Source organism: Vicugna pacos, chromosome 3, assembly GCF_048564905.1.
Source record: "Vicugna pacos chromosome 3, VicPac4, whole genome shotgun sequence".
NCBI classification, from domain to species: Eukaryota; Metazoa; Chordata; class Mammalia; order Artiodactyla; family Camelidae; genus Vicugna; species Vicugna pacos.
The window spans coordinates 27176052-27199395 of NC_132989.1; the positions used below are offsets into that span (position 1 = coordinate 27176052).

General features: G+C 49.5%; 1 protein-coding gene and 1 long non-coding RNA gene across 18 annotated transcripts in view; one reads left to right on the forward strand and one right to left on the reverse strand.

The window, feature by feature from the left end:
* Positions 1 to 23344, reverse strand: part of JADE2 (jade family PHD finger 2) — a 131668-nt gene that overhangs the window by 39466 nt on the left and 68858 nt on the right. For 3 of the 16 annotated variants that reach the window (XM_015246586.3, XM_072957167.1, XM_015246580.3), the window contains exon 4: positions 994 to 1051. In XM_015246586.3, coding sequence (XP_015102072.2) covers positions 994 to 1051 — 58 coding nt within the window. Of the gene's footprint in view, positions 1 to 94; positions 220 to 993; positions 1052 to 6072; positions 6258 to 6351; positions 7832 to 9197; positions 9308 to 9670; positions 9845 to 9966; positions 10319 to 11519; positions 11633 to 23344 lie in introns of those variants that run through there. The other 13 variants (XM_072957177.1, XM_072957168.1, XM_031673047.2 and 10 more) reach the window with 13 other exon arrangements.
* On the forward strand, positions 8241 to 9669 carry LOC140693149 (uncharacterized). Of its 2 annotated transcripts, none has more exons than XR_012068867.1 (4): positions 8241 to 8398; positions 8568 to 8717; positions 8876 to 9011; positions 9249 to 9669. It is a non-coding gene; the product is annotated as an uncharacterized lncRNA (long non-coding RNA). The 2 variants fall into 2 exon arrangements; XR_012068861.1 differs by having other exon boundaries at positions 8242 to 8398; positions 8932 to 9011.

A 23344-nucleotide genomic window follows, 5' to 3' on the forward strand; every position in this document is an offset into this window, starting at 1 on the left:
TCATCCCAGCGCACATGTCCTCAGGCACTGGCGGGTTGTAGAACTCCTGAAGCTCTAAGGGGCCTTGGAGAGCTCCCTAATCCCAGCTGCTCACCACATATGTGAACAAACTGAGGTCTGTAGTTGCAGGGCTCCAGGCCCGGCCTCCCTGGCAGTGCAGTCTCTTCCTCAGCCTGGGCTTCCACCAGGGTGCACAGCTAGCTGGGATCTTCCTGGCAGTGTATCTCTCCTACACAGGGCAGAATGGAACTCTTTACTTCAACTGGCTCACACAGGCCTGGGTTCCTGGGGCATCTGAGAAGAGCTGCCTTCTAGTATCAGAGAAAAAACCCTGTTTTCTGACACAAACTTCCCTTCTCTCCCCCCATTTTCTACATGACAATGTCCCCCACCCAGATATCCAACTGACACACCGAGCCCACACACAAATCTACCTGAGATTTTATTGCCAAGATCCCATGAAAGTCAGACTCCATTTAATTTCTTCAGCAAACATTTACTCATCACCTATTATGTGCCTGATCTCGAGGGATACCGCAGTCAGCAAGACATGATCCCTCTTATCAAGGAGCTTACCAGTGGTTAGGAAATAATACTTGTCAGGTAATTATAATAAAAAGTGACAGGTTTTCTCTGTTATGTGGACACTTCCATAGGACCCTGACTCAACAGGAGGGCCAGAAGGAAAGGGATGTGTTCCTGGTAGCCAGGAACAGCATATGCAAAGGCCCAGAGGGGAGTTCATCTGGTCCAACTGGAGCAAAACACATGGAGCTGAGAGCTAGAGGGTAGAAGGGAGTAGAGTGAAGAGGACAGAAAGGCTCTGGAGGCCATGTGGTTTGGTATGGGACTTTCTTAGGAGCAGAGGGACCTGGCCTGATTTATGCTTTCATCCACATGGAGACCATGGGGCAGTGTCCCCCAAATCTGGGCCTGTGGACCTGATAATTATTCAAATGCTTTTCTGTAGAAGCCCCAAATGGAAGGCCTTACTGTCAGTGGTGTCAGAGTTGTCGCTGCTGATGGAGTATTTTCGCCTCTTCTCTTCCATCTGCAACAAAAGGCAGGCCCCATTATACTCACAGGCAGCTTGGGAAATCCTCAACCTCTCAGAAAATTGCCCCACACTCACCTTGCTGCAAAGAAAGAATGAGAACAAGACCATGCCCTAGTCTTCACCTCAGCCAGCCTCACCCTCTGCCCACCCCACCTGTTGGGACCCTGAGGGTGGGAGAGGGGGCCACATCTCCCACCTACTGAGCCCAGAGCCTCAGGCAAACAAGAGTCTGGTCAAAGACAACATAGAGGTTAGCAGCCCCAGAATGAACAGTGACTAGGACCCGCCCAGCCCAGCTTCCACTCAAGGAAACTCAGGCCCACCAGAGAATCCACTCCCACCTGCAAGTTACAAGTGGTGCCCTGCTGAGGAGGAAGGGCAGAGGAAATAAGACTTGTTCTTCCAGGAGGACTGGGTTATCTGAGCTGATGGTCAAGCCAGCCCAGACAGCACCGAGAACACATCCTGAAAGCAGTAGCCAGAGGGGTGTGGAAATCGGGTGGGGGCAGGCTTCAAGCTGGGTCCCTGAGACACACCAGGCCCAGGGTGACTGTTCTGGGCTGAGCTGCCCTCCCTCGCCACAATGTCCTTTTTCAGATGAAAGTATGAACCAACTTTATCTCCACTACAGCATTTAACTTCAAGTTAATAAGGGCTACTTGCCCATACTGAGCTCTTTCCCCTACCCACGCTACCTTATGTTCCTAACAACCCGGTGAGTTGTGAGCTATTAGCTTTATTTACTGAGGAGGCTCTGTGCCTTGTTCTGCTAGTGACTGGCTGAACTAGGATTTGAATCCACGTGGTCTGATCCCTGAGCCCACACTGAGCTGCCTTTGTGCCCCTGTCAGCTCCTGCCTGTTGGAAGTGCTCTCCCACCCACTACTTCCTCTAATCCTGCACAGTCCTGGGTGGCAGAGTCTGCTCTTGCCCCCTCTTGGAAAGGAGCACACCGAGTGGCTTGTTAACCCACCCAGGTCTCACAGCTAGTCAGTGGCCAAGTCCTAATATGAAAACAGACCTGGGGTTCGCGGCCCAGAGTGCTTTCTACCATGTTCCTGTCAGTCCGGAACCAGGGCTGCCTCACTGCCCACAGCAAGGGGCAAGTAGCAAGTGTCAGTAGGAATAAAGCCCTGCTGCCCATTCCAGCTGCAGGTCAGCCAGGCTCCCCACCCCTACTCGGAATCCCATCTGTCACCTGCTGACACCCCAAGTCTGCTCATGCTGAGCTGTGGGGTTTCCTTTATTATACTGTGACTCTGCAGAGACCAGGGAGCATTGACTGTCTAAGGTAGGGTGTGACACCCAAAACTCTGAGGTGCCCAGGAGGACCCTCCTGCCTTGAACTCCACCTTAGCCAGGAGCTTCTCTCCACCCCCATGTCCCCCAACAGCAGGATCAAGATGACAGGAAGGTTCACTGGAGCTGCTTGCTGCCCAGTTCCAAAGGTGCAGGCAAAGTGCTCTCTAGAGGGTGTGGAGATACAGAGAGATGCCTGGTGGTGAGCAGCATGGATGCCGGGGAGTCAGGAACAATGAGGGCTAAAACTGCTAAGCAGTCATTGCTTAGGAAGGTGAGCAGCATGGATGCCGGGGAGTCAGGAACAATGAGGGCTAAAACTGCTAAGCAGTCATTGCTTAGGAAGGAGGGTGTCCTGGTACACAGGAACCTCACTGAAGCCTCAGAACAGCCCTTTGGTGCTGGTGGGCATGACAGTTGCTTCCGTTTTGCAGGAAAGGAAAACGAGGCTCAGACCACAGTGCTTGTAAGAGGTCTATCTGACTCAGGAGACCATGCTCCTGACCTTTAGACTTCCTTGCCTCTGTGCAGCAGAGTGCAAGCAGTCCAGTGGCTCAGGTCACAGACTGAATGGGGCAATAATCCTCCACCATCAATAGCTGCCCAACCTCACTGTCCTCTGGGGTCTGAGTGCAACAAAGGTGACTTTAACAGAACTTTGACTCTAGCCTACATCTTGCCAACCCAGCCCTGTCACAGGTGGGGTAGGAGTAGCAGGAGAGGTGCTATAAATGCACCCACCTGTTTTCTCCTGCAATCCTGTACATTAATTGCATTTCTCTTCATTTCCAGCAAAGAGGGCACTTTCAAGCCAGGCTATTCCAAAACATAAAAGCAGCAGCTTTGGATTCAAGGAGGCCAAGTTCAAATTCTAGCTTCACCCCTCACCAGACCAAGGACATTGGGAAAGACACATCTCCCAAAGGACACAGACTGGATTTGGAATTTTACATATATCTCCTGAACTTAAAATGCTGGCAAATGATTCAGAATTTTTAAAACACTTTTGAGAGGGCCAAACTAAACACATCTGTGGGCCAGAATCAGCTGATCAGAGTAAGTGAGAGCAGTATAAAGCCCTTAGCACAGTGGTTGGCACTCCGTACGGATGCTAATTATTAATACAATGACAGACTCAGGCCAGGTGGACAGTCCTCCTGCCAACCCCCATATGAGAAGCTCCTCAGCAGGGTAGTGACCCTGTACAGTAAGGAAGGTCCCTACAACAGTACCTCTTGACTATCAATGCCCTTCTCATAATGCTATTTCCTGCTGCCCAGGACCAGTGCCTGTCAGCCTATAGACCTGCACCCCATCCTCAGCCAGCTCCCCACCCAACTTGCCCTCCATGAAATACCCGAGAGTCCTCTTAGGTAGAGTGTTATTAAAGGAGCAGACTTAGTGGCGGTTTAATTGGAATAATAACTAGGCTTCAGAGGGAGCCACTATTTTGCTTCTTTCCTTTGAACCAAGTCTGTTCCAAGTCTGTCCCTACCTCAGGTGAACCTCTACTGTCAGTGGCTAATAAAGCCCCAAATGAGTCCTGGGCTCCCCCTGTGGGACAGCCCTTTGTCCCATGAACCCCTCTCCAGCCCAGCAAGGAGATCAGGGAGGACACTTCTACCAAAGCTGAAATTCAGGGATGTACATGCAGATAGATGGGGCATGGGGGTGCTAAGACTTGATTTTGGCTTCTGGTTTTCCCCTTCCACTGGCTCCTCCAATCTCTCCCTAAGCCAAGGTCTGCTCTGGGAGAGTACCTCAAGTGTCACCAGGCACTTGCTTTTAGGGACAGAAAGTCCTCCTGAAACCCTACCTACAAAGGAAACTCTGGGAAAGAAAGGGTCCCCTTTTCCTACCAGTGGCATCGGCCCACTTGCACTCCCACACCATTCCCCACATGGAGACACAGACAGCTCCTCTTTGGGATTGTGGGTGTCCCAGAGTCCCCTCAATGGAGCAGCAGCCCACAGCCTGGCTGTGCCTCCTCCACCCCACTGCCAACCTGTGACATGTCCAGGGGGTGCCCCCTCCAGAACACACCATGAATCCAGCCATCTTTCCCCTATCTCTACTGCTACCACACTGGTCCGAGCCAGTCTCATTTCTTGCAGGACTCCTCATTTATCTTCCACTATCACTCCCTCATAATACAGGATCCACACAGCAGCCACAATGATCTTCAAAAAGCATAAATCAGATCATGTCGTGCCCTATTTAAAATCTTTCAAAGGCTTCCTGCTGATCAAAGGACAAAACTCAAACTTCCGACCATAAGACCCTACATGATCTGGCCCCTCCTTATTGCATATCAAGAACCATCCCCTTTCCTCACCATTTACCAGCCAAGTCGGCCTCCTTTCAGTTCCTAAAACAAGCCAAATACTCCCTGCTTCAAGATCTGTGCACAAGTGTGCTTTCTGCCTGAAACGTTCTATGTAGTCTTGGCATGTCTGACTTTTCATCCATCAGGTTTCTGCTTAAATGTCACAGAGGTCTATGGCAATTGCCTTATCTACCAAAAGCCCACCACCCCGTTATTCTGCTTCTTCGGAGAATCCATCACAATTTGTGTGTTGATCTACCTGTTGAATGTCCTTCTCCTCGGGAATGTATGTTGCATCAGAGTAAAAAGCACAACTGTCCGGATCCCTGCCGGAGCCCCAGTGCCCCCTTGAGTTGTACCCAGCATGTAACAGGGGCTCAGCACAAATGGAGTGTGTTCTTGTCCCCTCCTGCTAGAAGTGTGGGGTCACACAGCCCAGGCGGCCTGCCCCCAGCTAGCAGGAGCAAACACCCCAGCCCAAGATTTCGTCCTGTTTGCATAGTCCGCCTTCCTCATCTTAACCTCACACATTTTCCAGGAGGCTTTATTTGGTTGGGCTCCTGGCTAATGATCAATGTCAACTCAGTAATAGGGCAGCAATTTGGTGGCAGATGTTTTCTTGGCATCACTAGCCAATGGTTTTAGTGGGGGCCTCGGGCCTGGACTTGAAACACCAATGCCAATGCCAGCCCCCTTTAAAAACCTCTCCGCAAATAAACTCAAATAAACACCCTGGGCCTCCATTAACGCCCTTCCAGCTGACCCTGGAAACAGTGGGCCTTTCAGGCCTGCTACTGCAGCAGCTACCTGGGCAGTTAAAACACCCCAACCTGGCCTCCGGCCTCTCCTCTCTGGAGGCCACCAGGCCTGCCCTGCCCACCACCACACACAGCAGGATTTCATCTTCCTCCTTAAAAAGGGGGGGAAAGGGCTTTCAAGAAGGCAATTTACCATTCCAGACACAATCTTTCAAAAAGAAACAAAAACTCTCCCTGTCTGAGGCAGACCGCTAAGGCGTGTGTGTAATAAGATGCTAATACAATTTAATGATATTTCGGCTGGAAAACCTGTCCTTAGAGCCTGCTTGTGTCGGGAAGGCCAGACATTCAGAAAACAAGAGCTGCACGCTCTTAAACCGTTTTAAACGGGGGTCAGAGCCCCACTCTTTCCTATCTCTCATTAACTTTAATGCCTTCTCAGGGACAGTAACCACATGACAAAAATGATTTTGTACACACAAATCCTTAAACTTGCCTCTCCCAGGATGGGGGAACCTCCAACACCCATTACTGCCCACCTGCAATTTCAAGTGTCCCAGAGATAGGGGGCATCCAACTCCCCTAGACACACTGCCCTCCCCCACCCTCCAGACCCAGTTCTGGGGACATACCAAGGGGATCCTGGGAGACAGAAAGGGGCTTTGTCTATTTTGTCCTTCAGCACCTTCTCACCCTACTCTCCACCTCAGAGAGGCCAAAGCTCAGTCTGCTGGCTCCCACAGATGGCTGCCCATTGGCAACTGCAGAGTTGTTCTGATTCCTTCTTCAGAGAAGGGAACTGGCTCTCTGGTCTAGCCTAAAGGGGAGAGATCAAAGGTCAGCTGCATTTAGGTCCTACCCAGGTCATTAATAATAATAGTAAGAATGGTTAATACTAATCGAGTGCTTACCACATGCCTGACTTGGGGCGTAGTCATCTTTACCAACATAGTGCTTAATCCACACACCCATCAAGAGGTAGGTACTGTTATTGACCCCAGTTGCAGATGAAGAAACTGAGGCACAGAGCAACTGCTACAGCTGGTGGCTGCAAAGCCAGCATTCAAACCGAGACTGTCTGACATCAAATAGTATACCCCACCCCAGGGCTACAATGTACAGTGCACAGGCCTACAACTCCAGAGTATGGCTGGGGTACTCCAGATTCCTATGGGGCATCTGAAAACCTTCCTGGGTTCCTAATCTTTGAGACACATGGTAAGGGTCCTGTGTGAACGACAGGGAGAGCCACAGGTAGTCCCCTCCTCAAAACTCTGACTTGGCCTCCCCTCAGAGAACCTAAAGGGAAGACTGTGTGGTCACAAAGAACCTGCTGGATGAACTGTGAAGAATCTGAACTAGAAGTCTCTGACTTGGGTTTTGGGTATAAGACAAATACTTTCCTGAACCTGGAACACCAATTAACCAGCATACCCTGCCCCCAACCTTAGCGATGTGGGAATCAATGCCCTCAAGACTAGGGGCAAGGGGGAATCTAGGAGCTGGGGATCAGCAGTCCCACCTCTCACCTGTCCATGAAAGCAAAGCAGATATTTCTGACAGCCTCATGGATCAGTGTTATTGGTCATTTAGCCAGGCAGTTTAGGGAAAGGAAACGCACACTGGATGGGAAATGTTCTGGAAACACTTGCTGCATCCTGAGCCTAAACAACTCTATCCTTAAACACTTCATCTCCAAAAGTGCTGGGGAGACCTTGGGCTAAACAGTTTCAAAACCAACATTCACTGCAAGTCTTGCTGCCTGGGGTGAGGACTTCCCTCGGCGAGGCATTTGCTGTGGAACCAAATGCTTTTCCACTCTAAACAACAGCCAACAGCACTTGGGACAACTGAGAGGCCTCCAGATCAAACAAACATTCCTTTTTTTCCCTACCATGCAAACTTTCTCAATAAATTATTCGCCCACTTCGGATCAAAGCCTGTTTTTGCAGCCTGTGACCTAAAAAGCAAATAGCATCTCTTAAACATGAAAGCCCTCCTCCCTGCCTGGGTTGGCTTTATTACTCATTCCTTCCCCTTACAGTTATTCTGTTGTTATTTTTCTCCTCTGCTTGTTAGATCATTCTACGAGTCCCAACCCGCCTGAGGAAGATGGGACAGGAGGGATGGTGCCTTCACTTGGGGCCCTAAGGTGGGAGAGAAAGTCAGTGTAGGGGAGAAGCCAGCACCCTGCGAACCCAGGAAACAGAGCCAGGCTGGGTTGGCAGCTCTCTGTCCAGCCCTTCTGCCAAATGCCCTACTGGGAATTTTACCAGTTAAGGGAGGGAGTAAATGCCACCCTGGGAGGAGAGGCCAGGTGGCCCTACCACTACCCAGGCTCAGGACTCAGTTTGCAAACATAAGTGTTAAGGGGACCTCCTGACAGCCTGTCTAGACTCAAAGCTCAGGGCTCCTTTCCCTTGCAACCAAGGCAGGACAGCAGGTCAGCCATGCCCACTCAGCTCCTCCCCATTCCCCTTGGCACTGCTCAGAATCATGATGCCTCCTGATGACCCCCTGCACACTCAGAACCTATATGAAACTTTGTCTTGGAATACTGCAGTAGATGGGAGGTGAAGGGGTGGGAGAGAATGCTAAGTGAGGTGACAAGGTTTGGAAAGCTGCAGAGACCAGAGGCGCCGGATGCAGCGTGCCCTTGGGACTGAGCAAAGGGAAACACACCCCTTCCCGCCCCCATCAGCACAGGGCAAGAGACCTGCGGCCAAGGTGCTCAGGAAAAACGTCCCGGCCCGCAGTAGAGGCCAAGGAGACTGGAAAGGGGGTGGCACGCGCCTCCAGCCTGCCCCTAAAGGAAGTCCGCGGGACAGCAAGCTGGAGGCGCGCCGGCGTGATTCCGACCGCGGGAGCTGGGAGGAGGAGCCGGAGGTGGCTGCGGGGGGCTCCGGCCCAGGCGAAGGAAGGGCAAGAGGCGGTTCGGGCCCGGAGTGGCGCCGGGAGGTGGGCTTAACGCCTTGGGGGCTTAGGCGTAGCAGGTGGAGGCGGCGAAGCCCTTGGTGGGTGGCAGCTGTGTGTGGTGGGGGACAGGGTGTGTGTGCGGGGCTGGGGGGTTGTCCTGGGCCTCTAGAAGCTATAGTGAGACAGGCATCCCCCTTTTCTGACATAACAGCTACGAATCACCAAGCTGACCCCCTCTCATCCCTTCGCCTGGAGAAGAGGGTGTCTCAGACCCCAGGGATAAGAGAGAAGGGACCGAAGGGAGCCACAAGTCGGCACCCAGGCGGGGAGGAGGCGGGCAGGAGCCGCTCCGCAGGCGCAGGCGAGTGGGTGGGAAGGAGGGAGGGAGAGAAGGAGGAAGGGAGGTGAAGCCGGGAAGATGCCACTGCCGGGGGCGGGGCGGGGCCGAGGATCCGGGAGAGGGACTGCAGCGGTGCTTGGTGGGGGCGGGGGCTGCAGTGTCACTCATATGGGGGTCAGGTGTATTTGTCCCAGGCCGGGGCCGCCACTTGCCTACACCTTCCCGGTATCACCAGGGCGTAGGGGCGGAGACGGTGGGCAGGGGACTGCAGAATCGTCCCTGGAGCGGGATGCGAACCGGCAGAGTTGGGAGAAGGTAAACAAGGGCCACGCCCCCTGCCGTCGCCCCGCGGGCGCGCACCCGCCGCTCCAGCAGCCGCCGGTACATTTCCACTCCCAGCGCTTCTCCCCCGCCGGACTCCCGCGCAGCCCTGGAGGGGGGGGCTGTCCCCGACCCCAGCCCGCGCCCCCCGCGCTGGGACTGCTCACCCTCCATACTCACCTGGAAAGGGCGTCCCCCAACCCTCCAAAAAACTGTGCTTAATTTGTGCAGAGCCTCCGCGCCGGGGAGCTGAGCATGCTGCCCCCGCGTGCAGAGCCCGCGTGCACCCAGCCCGGAGAGGGGGCGACAGGGCGGAGGCGGTGGCCCCCGGAAGGTGTCTGGGACCGGACCCGCTGCACGTGAGCCCAGCGCGGGGTCATGTGCACCGGTTCAGCCCGGTTCGGCGCCCGGACGTGCTGCGTATCAACAAAATGAAACTCGGGAAGACAGGAGGGCAAATAGCTCCGGGTCCTCCAAAACCCCGTCTCCGGCCGCGCGACCTCCCCTCCGCACAGGTCTCCCGCTGCAGCCCCTCCACCCTGCCAGCCCGCGGGGCAAGTTGCAGCCCCGGCGCGCCCCCGCCCGCCCGCGCCCCCTCCCCGGCCCGGGGGCGCTTTGCCGCAGTCATTAATAAAGAAGGTCGCCAAGCTCACCCTTCCAAAAGTTGTTGTTGCATGCGCCCCTCTCAGCCTCCCCGCAATGTACTCTTTAAAACACGACTGACCAACATGCGCAATCTCTCTCCCCTGTGCTGTGCATCGGCACCCCCCCACACCCCCCGCGCGCTGGCTTCCTAGAACAGGCAGCCAGCAGGAGAGAGAGGGAGCGAGCGAGCGAGCAAGAGAGAGAGAGCGAGCGAGGGAGCGAGGAGCGCTAGCAGATCTGTTGCAAAAACACAAAATAACGCCGAGGAGATGCGCAGGGCCAGGCGCCGGGGGTCGGATCTTACCTTGCTCCACGGTGCCCTTCCAAGGGGCACTACCACCGGCTACGCGCCGCGGCGGGAGCCGGCGTGGGAAGGATGCTCCTGAAACCCGGAGCTCATGGGGCTGGCGCGGGCAGGCGGGGGGCGCGCATCCATCCGGGGTCGTGGCGAGGGAGGCGGCCGGGCCCGTGGAGTCCCCGGCCCCGCACCCCTGCCGAGGACAGTCAGCCCGCCGGACCTAAGCCCTTGCGGCTAGTAGTGGGCGCAAAGTAACTCCATAGGCACTACTCACCAACCCCCCCAAATAGCTTCCAACTGCGATGGCCGCGGTCGGCACCATTCACCAACCCCCCTGTGTATGTTTCTGTTTCTTTTTAAACCAAGACTTCCTTGTGATCTCTTTAGAAAAAAAATGTGTTGGGGTGGGGGTGGGGTGGGGGCGGGCGGGACGAGCGAGGGAGGGGGAGTAGCCACTTTTTTCATATTCACTCGGATCCCCACTCCTAACACCCCCCGGCCCCCTCCTCCCGCCGCCCAGTTTGGCTTCAGCAGCGGGTCCAGGTAGCGTTACAGGCCTCCGGGGGGGAGGGTGCCCTGCTGGGCCGCCCTCCTGCCTGCACCTCGGGCCCGGACTCCCTAGTGGCTCTGGGGCGCCCCCAGCCCGCCCTGTCCCCAGGGCCGGGCCCAAGCGGCGGCTGCGCCCGTGCAAGTCCCATCAGGTCTGCTCACACTTCACACACTCACACACATACCCCGCCCCTCCACTCTCTCACTCACACTTTCTGCTCACACCCCGCCCCCTTCGCGCCCCAGACCCGGGCGGCGCCCCCCGCAACCTTAAAAAAAAAAGAAAGCTTATACTTAAAAAAATCTTTTGGCGCCATATTAATGACGTACTTAAAATTTGCCATTTCTCCCTGCGTCAAAAAGACGTTTCTTTGCAAATAACAGCCTGAAGGCGACACTCGCGGAGAGAACGAGGTTTGCACTGAGCACCCCGCCTCCCGGGGTTACAGCGCTGGAAGACCCTCGCCCTAGGCCCTGCTCCTGAATCGCTGGTTTAAAAATGCGAATCGAATAAATCGCGTGGCGTTTTGCAGCGCCAGAAGTGAGCAGAAAGTGCTGGCAGGAGCAGAGGGGAGGGGCGCGCGCGAGTCTGGGGGAGGGGGCGCGGCTCTCCTCCCCCACCCACAGCAGATGGAAACTATGGTCCCAGGCGGGGGAAACTTGAAATTGTGGGCGACCTCTAGAAGGAGGGGCGGTCCGTAGAGAGGGTCCCTCTCAGGTTCGTTGTCCCCTCCCCCCGCCCGGTGTCTCCTGGCGCCCAGCTCTGCCCCGCATTTCCGGGGGGTGGGGAACGCAGTGATGGGTGGGTGGGTGACTGTACATCCAGGCCCCAATAGGAGTTTGCCCCCGGGTATCCACTTCCCCCTTGTTTGTCCTTTCCACTCCCCCTAAAGGGTTAAAAACCGAGGGGCAACTTCCAAGGACTGGCACTTGGCGAGGAAGCGGGGCGCCCCTCTCCCCACCCTTCGCCTCCTCGCCCCTCCTCCTCCGGCTCCACTTCCCGACTTGACCTTGTGGTGCACAAACAGTGCGCTCGAATCCTCGCAGTTTCTGGAAGAAGAGCTTGCGCTCGCCAGGCGGGCGGGCTGTCGGGCGGCTCTCGGGCGGTGGCGGGGCCTTGGGTACGTTCCCGGTGCCGCGGGCCACACCCACCCAACCCGCTGCACCCGCCGCGCTCACCTTCTCTCGAGGAAGGAGCAGGGCTGGCCTCCTGGATGGAAAGAAGTAGGGGGCACGCTGCTGCCTTCTCGGATGCTCCCAGATGGGGAGGGGGTGGTCTGGTCTTAGGCGGGGTTTGGTGGGGGAAGACCTGGGAGCCTGGCCCAGTATCCTCAAAGCATCATTGCCAACTTTTTCTTCCCTCTCCCTTTTGGCAGCCCCTCAAAGATGATACAATAATTTTTTCAGCTCACCTTTGGCTTTGAAGGCACATGGGTGAGTTGTGAACTGGGACAGGAACCGCCTTCCCTCTCCAAGACTGAAAGTTGTTTATTCTTTCTTTCCCCTCCACCCCCTTCCGTGGAAAGATAAATATTCAGTTTACATAAGATGACATTTATGTGACAATTAAGAAGATTCCCCGATGGAATGTTGTGAACACATTTGCTTATAGAAGAAATAAATCTAATAATAAACAAACTCATAATAACAGCACAAATCCTCCGACAGGGAGGATTGTCTACACAACAAAGAGAGAGATGATGGATACCGAAATAAGCACTTTTTGCAACAGGAAAGAAATATGAGGGAGTCACTGCAACATTTCTCTTCCTTCGTCTTCATTCACAAAGTCTGGGGACACTTGTCTGGCAAGATTGAGGGGCTAGGTATTACCACCCAATTAGACTGGCTCTAGCTTTCAATGGTCAGTAGGATTTTTCCAAGCTCCAGCTCAGTGCCTGGAAACAGACGTTGCAGGCTATGAGCGTGTAAAAAAATGGTTAAATACCTGGGTTCTAATGCTGGCTATGCAGTTCAGAAGCTGCTTCATGTAGGCAAGTGAATTCATCCCTGGGTCTCTTTCCTCTTCTGTAGAATGGAGGTGGTTTGAGGTTTCCTGAGGCTACACCTACACACACACACACACACACACACACAAAATAGGTGTAATGCATGGCCTGGTTCAGAGTATACAGTGCATGTTAGCACTTTTCCTGGTTCCTACATTTTGGGAGGGTGAATGTGCCCCATGAAAGCTCCCAACATTAGAAAGTGAGGAACAAGTACAAGAGGGCATATACAAGATCTCTCAGTGTGGGCAAAAGGGAAGGCCAGGAGAAAAAACTGTGAATGATGGTGGACTTCATGGTCAAGGTCCAGGTGACAGCCACACATCTGAGATGAGAGTGAAGGTACCAGTTTACAGAGGCACAGTCCAAGGGGGTTCTTCTTGGGTCTAGTTGCAGAGGGTTTACATATAGGAGAGGACTGGACAGGCTCCTCCTCTTAGCCATTAGGATCCCATGAACCTTAACAAGCGGTTATAAAATGACCTAGAGCTGGAAGAGGGAGGGGATGACCATTTATGGGGCACTTGCTCTGTGCTGTGGACTTTGCTAGCCATCCTATTTTATCCTCTCAAAAGCCCCATGTTACCCATCTCAGAAAGGTTTAGCAACTTACGAATTACTGGCAAGTGGTGGCAGAACTGGCACCTAGTCCAGTAGACTTTGAGATCTAGGTTTTTTCCATTTTCCCACACTGCCAGAAATAAAAAGTATTAGTATTATTGGTTTGATTGAGGATGGAAGCCTGATTGCTGTATTGGCATGATAGAATTTTATGGACAGCACTTTGTCTCAGAGGTGGTTCCCTGAGTTTGGGTGAGACCCAGGTCACCTAAAGAGTCCTTGGAAGATACCTCTTGCTTAGGATTGGAAGCTCCATCAGAATCCTTGGCTTCCCACATGTTTCTACTACTGTTTAAGGTCAACCTTAGAAATGTAAACAGAATGATAGCAATTATGCTAATTATAACTCCTTAATCCTTATTAAAAGTCTCACAAATCATTCATTAACTTTTTACAGAAAAAAAAAAAGAAACACAGTGTTCTTGGAGATGTAATCATTCATTTTTTTCAACAAATATTTATTGAATGCCTTCTGTATGCTAGGCATCATTCTAGGTGCTAGGGACACAGCACAAACATGACAGACAAAAATGCCTACTCTCATGGAACTCACTTTCCAGTTAAAGGCAATACACATTAAAAATATTAAATTATCATATTTGAAGTTGAGTAAGTGCTGTGGAGAAAAAATTAAGTAGAAAAGGGGGTTGAGGAATGTGAGGATACAATTTAAATAGAGTCCCCAGGGAAGAGCTCACTGAGAAGTGGCTTTTGAGTAAAAGGAGATGAAAGAATGAGCTGTGAGGATTTGGGGGGAAGAGCATTCTAATCTAAGGATTCTTAACCTGATGTCTGCAGACATCACCCTTCAGAGGTCTGAGGATAGAATTCAGGGAGTCTTGACTTTAGACAGGAGAAAAATTTTATCTTTATTTGCACCAACTAAAACTTAGTATGTTCTTTGATTATGAATGCAGACAGCAAACCACAGTGATATCAGCAGCACCTGTGACACTGTTGCTAGTAGAATCACAGATATTTTCATATCATATTATAGTTGTTGCACCTATCTTAAAATATCATCACACTCATCACTACTTCAAAATTATGCTGCTACTTCTTGTAATTTAACGAATTAATAAGAAACACATAATTACTATATCATACATTTTTAAAATATTTTGAGAGTTGTATTTCAATATAATTGATTTTCTTTATAATTTATGAAATTTATTTTATGGATTTAAATGTATTATACTCAGAGGGAGCCCACAAGCATCACAGGCTGCCAAAGGGGTCCCTGGCATGAAATAAAAAGTTAAGAACCACTGTCTCTAAAGAGAGACCAGCAAGTGCAAAACATTGAGGCAGGAATGTACAACTTAATATGTAGATGTACAAGGAAGAGATTATACAGGGCTTTGTTAGGAATTTGGCTTCTGCTAAGAGTAATGTGGAGGGTCTTGAGCAGAAGAATGACATGATCTGACACTGAATTTTACAGGTCACTGTTGTCAGATGGAGGACAAGACTGACGGGAAAAGGCTGAAGCAGAAAGGTAAGTTAGAAGGTCACTATAATAAAACAGGTTGAGACATGATGTTAATTTGGACTAGCGTGGTAGCAATGGAAGTGGTCAAATTCTGTATAAATTATGAAGACAGCTCTGACAGGATTTGTTGATGAGGTATGCGAAAACAGTAAGTCAAAGATGATGACAAGAACTCTGCCTTGAACCAATGCAAAATGGAGTTGCTATTAACTGAGATGGGGAAAACTGTGGAAGGAATAGGTTTGCGGGGAGGATAAGGAGCTCAGCATTAGACATGTTAAGCTTGAGATGCATATTAGATATCCAAGTGCAGCCATCCTGTAGGCAGCTAGAAATGGCAGCCTCAGCCCAGGGGCAAGGTCTGGGGAAGACATCATTTGAGAGTGGTCAGCAGGTGGGTGGTATTTAAAGCTGTAGGACTGTTTGAGATCACCAAGGAAATGAGTGTAGAAAGGGAAAAGGTCCAAGGATGGCGTCCTTGGGCACCGCAAGGTCAAGAGGTCTGGAAGATGAAGAAGAATCGGCAAGATGCTGTTTAAAAAAAGAAGTATCCAGACATTTCTCCAGAAAGATACAAATGGCCAATAAGCACATGAAAAGATGCTTAACATCACTCATCATTAGGGAAATGCAAATCAAAACTACAATTAGGTACCACCTCACGCCTGTTAGGATGGCTACCACTAAAAAAAACAGAAAATAACAAGTGTTGACAAGGATGTGGAGAAATTAGAATGCCTGTGCACTTTTGGTGGGAATATTAAAAATAGTACAGCCACTGTGGAAAACAGTATGGCCATTCCTCAAAAAATTAAAAATAGAATTACCATATGATCCAGTAATTCCATTTCTCATATATATATAAAGAATTGAAAGCAGAATCTTGAACAGATATTTGTACACTCATGTTCACAGCAGCATTATTCATAATAGCTAAAACGTTGAGGCAACCCAAGTGCCCACTGATGGATGAATGGATAAGCAAAATGCAGTATATATATATGTGTGTGTGTGTGTGTGTGTGTGTGTGTGTGTGTGTGTGTGTGTGTATACACACACACATACATACATACACATACACAAAGAGAGAGAGAGAGAGAGAGAAATATCATTCAAATTTTAAAAGGAAGGAAATTCTGCAATTGCTACAACATGGATGAACCTTGAGGTCCTTATGCTGAGTGAAATAAGCCAGTCACAAAAAAAAACAAATACTGTATGATTCCACTTGTATGAGATATCTAGAGTGGTGAAATTCATAGAGAAAGAAAGTAGAATGGTGATTGCCAAGGGGTGGGGAAAGGGAAAAATAGGGAGTTATTATTTAACAGATAAAGAGTTTCACTTTTACAAGATAAAAGAGTTCTGGAGATGGATGGTGGTGATGGTCGCATAACAATGTGAATATACTTAATGTAAGTGAACTTACACTTAAAAATGGTTGAGATAGTAAAATTTATGTTATGAATATTTCCCTACAATAAAAAAAACTTAAAAAAAAACAACCAAAGTTAAAAAAGGAGTAACAGCATTCAGAGAGATAGAAGGAAGGTCCTGGAAACCAGGTGAAGAGAACTTCAGGAGGGAAGAAAGCCCTATGTCCAAAGCTGCCAAGGGTCAGGTAAGGTAAGGACTGATAATTGATCATTAAGTTCAGCCACATTAGCGGGGGAGGATATAGCTTGAGTGGTAGAGCACAGGCTTAGCATACATAAGGTCTTGGGTTCAATCCCTAGTACCTCCTCCAAAACCGAATAAATATAATTACCTCCCCCTAAAAATTAAAATAAATAAATAATTAAAAAAAATAAGTTCAGCCACATTGAGGCCACTGGTGATCTTGAGAAGAGCTGTATCAATGGAGTGGCAAGAGCACAAGTGTGAACAAGTGAAGAGAGTGGAACGTTTATAGTTATTACAGCTTGTTATAAGATTCTACCTAAAAATGAGATGTCCTCTGTATATACACATTTGTAGAAATAGACAGTTATGTATGCATAGAAATTCAATAGGAACAACTTTTGTTGAGGATATTCCAGATGCCAGGCCCGATAAGGGATGCTACAGATACTGAGAGAAATAAAACACCTTCACTGCCTTCCAAGATTTCGTAAGAGTTTACAATCTAGCAAACTTTGTGGGCATATAAAATACACACAAAGTGATATTTGTGGCTAAATATACACAGTCAGTCTGGGTATCAGTTTTCCTGGTGTAATAGACAATATGGTTAAAAATGTGGATTCCAGATTCAGGCAGTTGTGGGTTTGAGTCCTGTAGCCACCATTCGTCAGTGGTGTGACTTTGTACAAGTCAGTAAATTCCTCTGTGCCTCAATTTTCTCCTCTGTAAATTAGGAATACAATAATTTCCAAACTTTAGTGTGTCTCGGATGCTTATTTAAAATACAGATTTCTAGACCTCATCTCCAAAGGTTCTCAATGGGCAGGTCTGGGGTAGGAGCTGGGGATCTGTATTTTCACCAAGCATCTGGTCATGCTTGATGCCCTTGGCCTTCAACCACACTTTGTAAAACACTGAGAGCTTATTCACATGGTATCGAGCATTGGCCTAGCATTCACTAATTGCTCATTAGATAATAGCCATTCTTCCTGGGGTTCTTAATGGGAACAAAAAAAACCTTTCTAATAACTTGAAATTTACATCCAGAAGCAGAGGTCCAGCGTACCCTAAGCATGCTAAATTGAGAAAATAGCACGAGAATCATTCAACATTTATTCATCAAATATTCATTGAGTGCCTACTATGTTCTAGATAGTATTCAAGGGCAGAAAATATCTGACTCAATAATTTGTCTGAGTCATCAAGGTAGGCAGAAGCCCAGATGCAGTTAGCCACTGTCTCTAGTAGCCAACCTCTATGCCAGGTAAGAAGGCCTATGTTCACTCACTAACTGTTTAAGGCATTATTTGTCCAACCATAATATGCACCTGGATTTCGTTCAAGTGCAGATTCTGATTCATTAGGTCTGGGTTGGGGCCTGAGAGTCTGTATTTCTGACAAGTTCCCAGGTGATGCTAATGCTGCTGGTTGACAGATCATGCTTAAAGTAGCAAAGGTTTAGAGGGTTAGGAAAAGTAGATCACAACAATGTTGTAATTAGAGTTCCTGGAGAATTCTGGGAATCCTGAAGGGAAACAGTGAAATCTTGGAAGATTGCACAGATGCAAGTGAAGTTTGTTCACACTTTCTTCTGTCTCCTGTTTCTGGATTCCAGTCCTTACCTTCCAACATATAGTCAGTGGCATTAAGTGGCCTCCCCTAAGGGAGGGTGAACATTCATTGTGTTGGCCATTCAGTAAATATTTCCTGGCTGCCTGCTCTGTGCCAAGCCCTGTACAAAGCACATAGTTTGGCATTCAAGAGAGGACAAATTCAGCAGCTTCTGCCCCCTAGGCTCCTAGCAGGGGCTGCAGCTGGGATTTGGAACAGAGAAAAGCTGCCCAGGGCTGTATCTGTGGATGAAGACACTGCCCTCATGGCAAGATCCAGCTTTGGCTTTTTCTGTGGTGCTACAAATGCATGCTGGGGAGAGGAGCCCCTCTGGAGCCTTTGCCAGCAAGTTTAGAGATGGTACTGACCAGCCACAGGAGAGGTCTGGATGATGTGCCAGCCAGGCCACCTGTCCCTTCTGAGACCCAGCCCAGTGGCCACAGATGGTAGAAGGCAAAGAAGATCCCAGGGGCCTCCAAATGCCTCCCCAGAAACTGGCAGTAGGCAGTAACTCCAGCCAAGTCAGGAGCCAGCTTGACCAGAGTCAAAGTGTGAGACACCCCACTTAGAGTCAAGGGGCCTGGCCCAATCCAAGAATTACCAAGAGCCAAAGGCACTGGCTCTAAATCAAGCAGAACACTGTAAGAAAACCCCTTTCTCCTTTTCCCAGGGTTTCTCATAAATCAAAGCACACCTCCCACACCCCCAATGTGGCAGTATTACAAAGACCCTTCCCATGCATTTACTGGTGAGTTCATAGCCATGCTGGAGGTAACTTGGTTTTATTAGAAATAGTACGCATTTCAAAAGCACCTATATGAACAAGGCTCTATCTTAGGGCAGTGAGTTCCAGGTCAAGACCCTATCCTGTAGGGATTTAGATCCATTTAGGAAGATAAGTCCTTAAGCATAGATGGGATGGTCAGGGTAAAACAAGCTGTCTTGGGAGCCTGTAAGGGAGGAATGGTGAAGAAGGTTTCTTTAGAAGGGCCAGGAGATATACCTACATACAGACAGCAATGCAGATGAAATAGGAGGATGAAGGATGTTCCAGAGACATGGGTGGTGTCTGCCTGGTCTATAGCAGTGCAGTGGGGTATACACCATGATGCTCATAGCTGGCCCCACAATTCCTCCTGAAGAGGGAACTGCCCTTTGTGCAGGAAAATATGCTTCTTAGGGGTGAAAAGTGAGACCCTACAATTGCCCCAAGTTGGAAGGAATAGATGAGAATGTGCAGTCTACTTCCAGAACTCTTCCCCAGAGAGACCCTATGATGTGGGCACAGGGGATTTGTCTAAGAACATCATTACAGCATTGTTTATAACAGCCAAAAACAAAGTAGCTTGAATGTTTGGTACTAGATAACTCACTAAGTAAACCAACAGCAAAAGAAGAAGGCAGCAAACTAAGAAGCATTGCGTGGTTTTGTATGTCTGATATAGAAAGAACCGTAATAAAAGTGTTAAGTGAAAAGAAAGTTTCAGGGTAGTATGTACAGTAAGATCCCATTTGCTTTAAAAAATACCTATCAAAGTCTACATTTTAATCTGAGCAAAGATATACAAATATATGTAATTTCATAGAAAAAACGAAGTACCTGGCGATGACTGGTTGCCTATGTTGGAGCGTAAGGAGTAAGGTGGAGAAAGGATGAGAGACTGGGGTAGGTCTGCGAAGATGGAGAAGAGGTGACCCTGTGGTTGTTAGGGGAGTCCCAAGAAACCCTTTGCACTTGGGCACTGCTGGTTACCCTACAGGTGCTCAGAATTCTCCAAGAACAGAAGGAGCATTAAGGTGGAGGGATGTGTACCCTTAGCACAACAATGGTTAGACTCTGGTCCTGGCAGGCAGGGGCAAGAAGCCTGTCTTCTGGTCTAGCCCCAGTGCTGACTCTTGGGTGGTCTGGAGCCTGTTTGGCTCTCTCTGGGTCCCAGTGTCAGGGATTCTCTGGGCTTCTCCATCTGGCCCAGACCAAGATTTTAAGTCCATTACAGATCCTTCCCATGGAGGTTGAGCTCCAACAAGGGCATGGAAAAGCCCTACTTGGCCTTTGGCCTGCTACGGCTTGGGCATGAGCCAGGCTGTGATTGGGAACCAGTGTGGGAAGAGAGAAATTTCTGAGCAGCATGGCCTCCTGGAGGAACTCCCTCCTCTGATAGGTAGAGTACCATTTCTTACATCTGACTTGAGGATACCTAGTCAAGCCTGGATCCTTAGGGAACAAATGTGGGGATAATTCATTACCTGGCAGGCCCCAAACAGTTAATGAAACCCACTGAATGAGGGCTCTGGACTGGGCGAGAGAAGTGGATGGTGCTTGAGGCCAGGACTTGGGCTGTGGGCCAGTGGGCTGCTGGTATGAGCAGTACACAGGTGCAGACCTGTTTTGCATACAGTTTCTGTGGTTAGTCTGGGCTAGCTGCAGGCTACAGGGATGTGTAACTTGAAGTCCCTGCCCTGAGGATTCCAAGGATGGGGAAGGAGTGTACATAGGGTCTGAATAGGATCAAATATATGGATAGGATCAAAGCTCAGTCTGGAACCAGAAGCAGCAAGGCCAACTAGGTCTGAGAAGCATCACCCCAGTCAAGGCTTCATTTATGGTGTCCTGGCTTTGACCAGCCTCCCAGTGCCAGAAAGTACTCCAGGGTGCAAGGTGGCTGCCTTGGGAGCCTCCTGCAGGGACTAGTGAGCTTGCCGTTCCTCTCTTAGGACTGTAGACAAAGTGACTTGTCAACCTGGGGTGGCGGTAGGCACTATAACTAGACATCTAGGACCTGCAGCTCTGGTAGGTGGCAGCTGCTTCCAAATGTGCTGGATCTCCAGGCAGGGCCCTCAGGAGAGGCTTGGATAGCAATTGGCTCTGGATGCCTGTGCGACAGAGATGCTTGGAAACAAAGGAATGCTTGTTGAGTTACTCTCCAGTCAGGTCAGCTCCAGGCAGCTTATCAACCTAACACAGCTCCTGTAGGAGAGTTGTACAGAAGAAGGAAACCCTGCATTACCCTGCATTCCAGCCAGGGTAAGAAATGGGGGAAGAAAGGGGGAATTCCTAGGAGGAAGGGGAACTGTGTTGGGCAGTGGGGGCTTCCCTGGAGAGCCTCTGCCATTAGCATCTAGCTCCACCTCCTTAATTCCCAACTGCTCTCAGAGTTCAAGGAGAGGCACCCAGTTCTTAGGTGACAAGTCCTCTGGCTGACCAGGCTGGGAGGGTGGGCCCAGAGAAGAGCAAGCACCATCCTTGCTCCAGAAGATCTCACAACACAGGTGGGGAGGTGAGATTCTTAGACTGGAAATAAGATGAGGTAGGATATAAGTCAGCACAGAAGTGTCAGCTTTGACCCTGTGTGAGTGAGGGGGAGAAAGGAACTGCTATATGAGGGTAGAGGGAAGAGAGATGATATACACATGCTGGTGTGTACATGTGTGCATTGGTGTGTACCCATGTGCATATGTGTACGTGTTGTGTGTCTGCATGTGTCCACATATGCCTGATGCCACATCTCTGGAGTCCCCATCTTTTGTGCTATTTGCCCAGACAACCTAAAAATAATTTCCATTTAACTTTAGGATTTGTTATTTGATGCATAAGATGCTTGCCAAGCGGATATACTTAAAAAAAATTTGGGGGGAAGGGAGATAATTGAGTTTATTTACTTATTAATTTTTAAAAATTTGATGGAGGTACTGGGGATTGAACCCAGGACCTTGTGCATGCTAAGCATGTGCTCTACCACTGAGCAATACCCTCCCTCCACGGATATACTTTTCTACACCCACTTTATCTAAGATCAATGAGTCTGCACTCATTATGCATATATAGGATGGCTAGTGAGCAAAAGTCAGACTAGAACACACTGGATTTGGCTTGAAAGTTCATATAAAAATGGTTCCTATGTGGATAACAAATTTGAACTGTGTACATGGATTGGCAATGATGGCGTAGATGGTGATGATGATGATGATGAAAAAGAACCCAACATAGCTACGGGGGATGTCATCAGTCCTTTATCTCACTGATATATGACATAAAATTGGGCATATGATGAGCACCCAGTGAATATTTACTGAATTTTTTTGCGGACATTGAGAATGAATGTCCACATATGTGACACACGTGCAAATACAAAGCTAGATGATTGATAATTCATCATGGACAGAGGACAACTAAATGATAGATTGAGTTTAAAAGTCAGTTTATTAGATAGATGGCTAAGGGGTGATGCAATGATTAGATTGAAAGATTAATGCCATGGAGGAATGATAGATTTATAAATAATTTGTTGATGTTTGATAAGGGGTAGGAAGAGAGATAAATTGTGGCCAGGTGACAGGTCAGTAGATCCATGGCCAGATCCAAATAGGAAGGTAGATAAGTAAATAGAAATGTAGCGATAGAGTGATAGACAAGAGGATGTGAGAGATGCTGTTAGGCAGAATAATGCCCCATGAAGATGTCTCTATTGTGCTCCTCAGAACCTGGAATATGTTACTTATATAGCACTAGGGATTTTGCAGATATGATTATATTAAGGACCTTGAGATGGAGGGATTACCCTGGATGACCCAGTCTAATGGGCCGAGTCTAATCACATGTTCTACCACTGGCCACTCTTTCACCATTCTCCAGCCTCCCCTGCCTCTTTTCAGTTCCTCATCATGCCAAACTCATTCCTACCTCAGGGCCTTTGAACTCACTGTTTCCTCTGTCTGCTCTTTTTCTTCACTCAGAGCTCAGTTCAAATAAGAGTTGTTTCCCTGCTTCCAGATTTTTGTCCTGAATCCTTAAGAACACTCCGTTCCTGGGGACTGGGTTGGGGCAACAGGACATCCAAGCTCCTAGCCTGCTCTGGCTGGCATTATCCCCAGTCCTGGGTCCCACCCAAGGCTGCGGGATGGAGCAGTATACATGAGTCATCGAGCCACAGACACAGTCCCCTTGTCGGAGGGACCTGAGCAGTTATGTTGTGGCAAACTCCTAGGGCCAATGGCCAATTGAAAAAGAAGGTTAGGAATTTCCCCAAGTTCTTCATACTCACACAAGGCCAAGGGGTAACTAGAGAGTGGAGGATCTGAGAGAGGCCTGCATGGATGATGCTGTAACTTCTCTGGACAGCTCTGTGCCCACCTAAGCTGGGCCAGGCTGTGGAGGAGCAGACAGCACATGTCAGTCTCAACCACCCCTCCATTACCTCACACTGACTGAGCACCCACTGTGTACCAGGCCCCACGCTGCCCTCCTACAGGTCAGCCCGGCTCTGAAGGAGCTTACAGTCTAGCCTGAGAGGCAGGCTGGCCAGCAAAACTTACAGATCTCCTGGACAAGGATGCAGCATCAGGAAAAGTCACATTAGACTCTGCCACATGGAGCAGGTGGTAGCACTTGAAGGCGGTGAGCAGGCTAACTAGAAGGGCATGGACAGGACAGAAGGGCATTCTAGGCAGCAGAACCAGTCTGGTATGTTAGTTTCGTGGG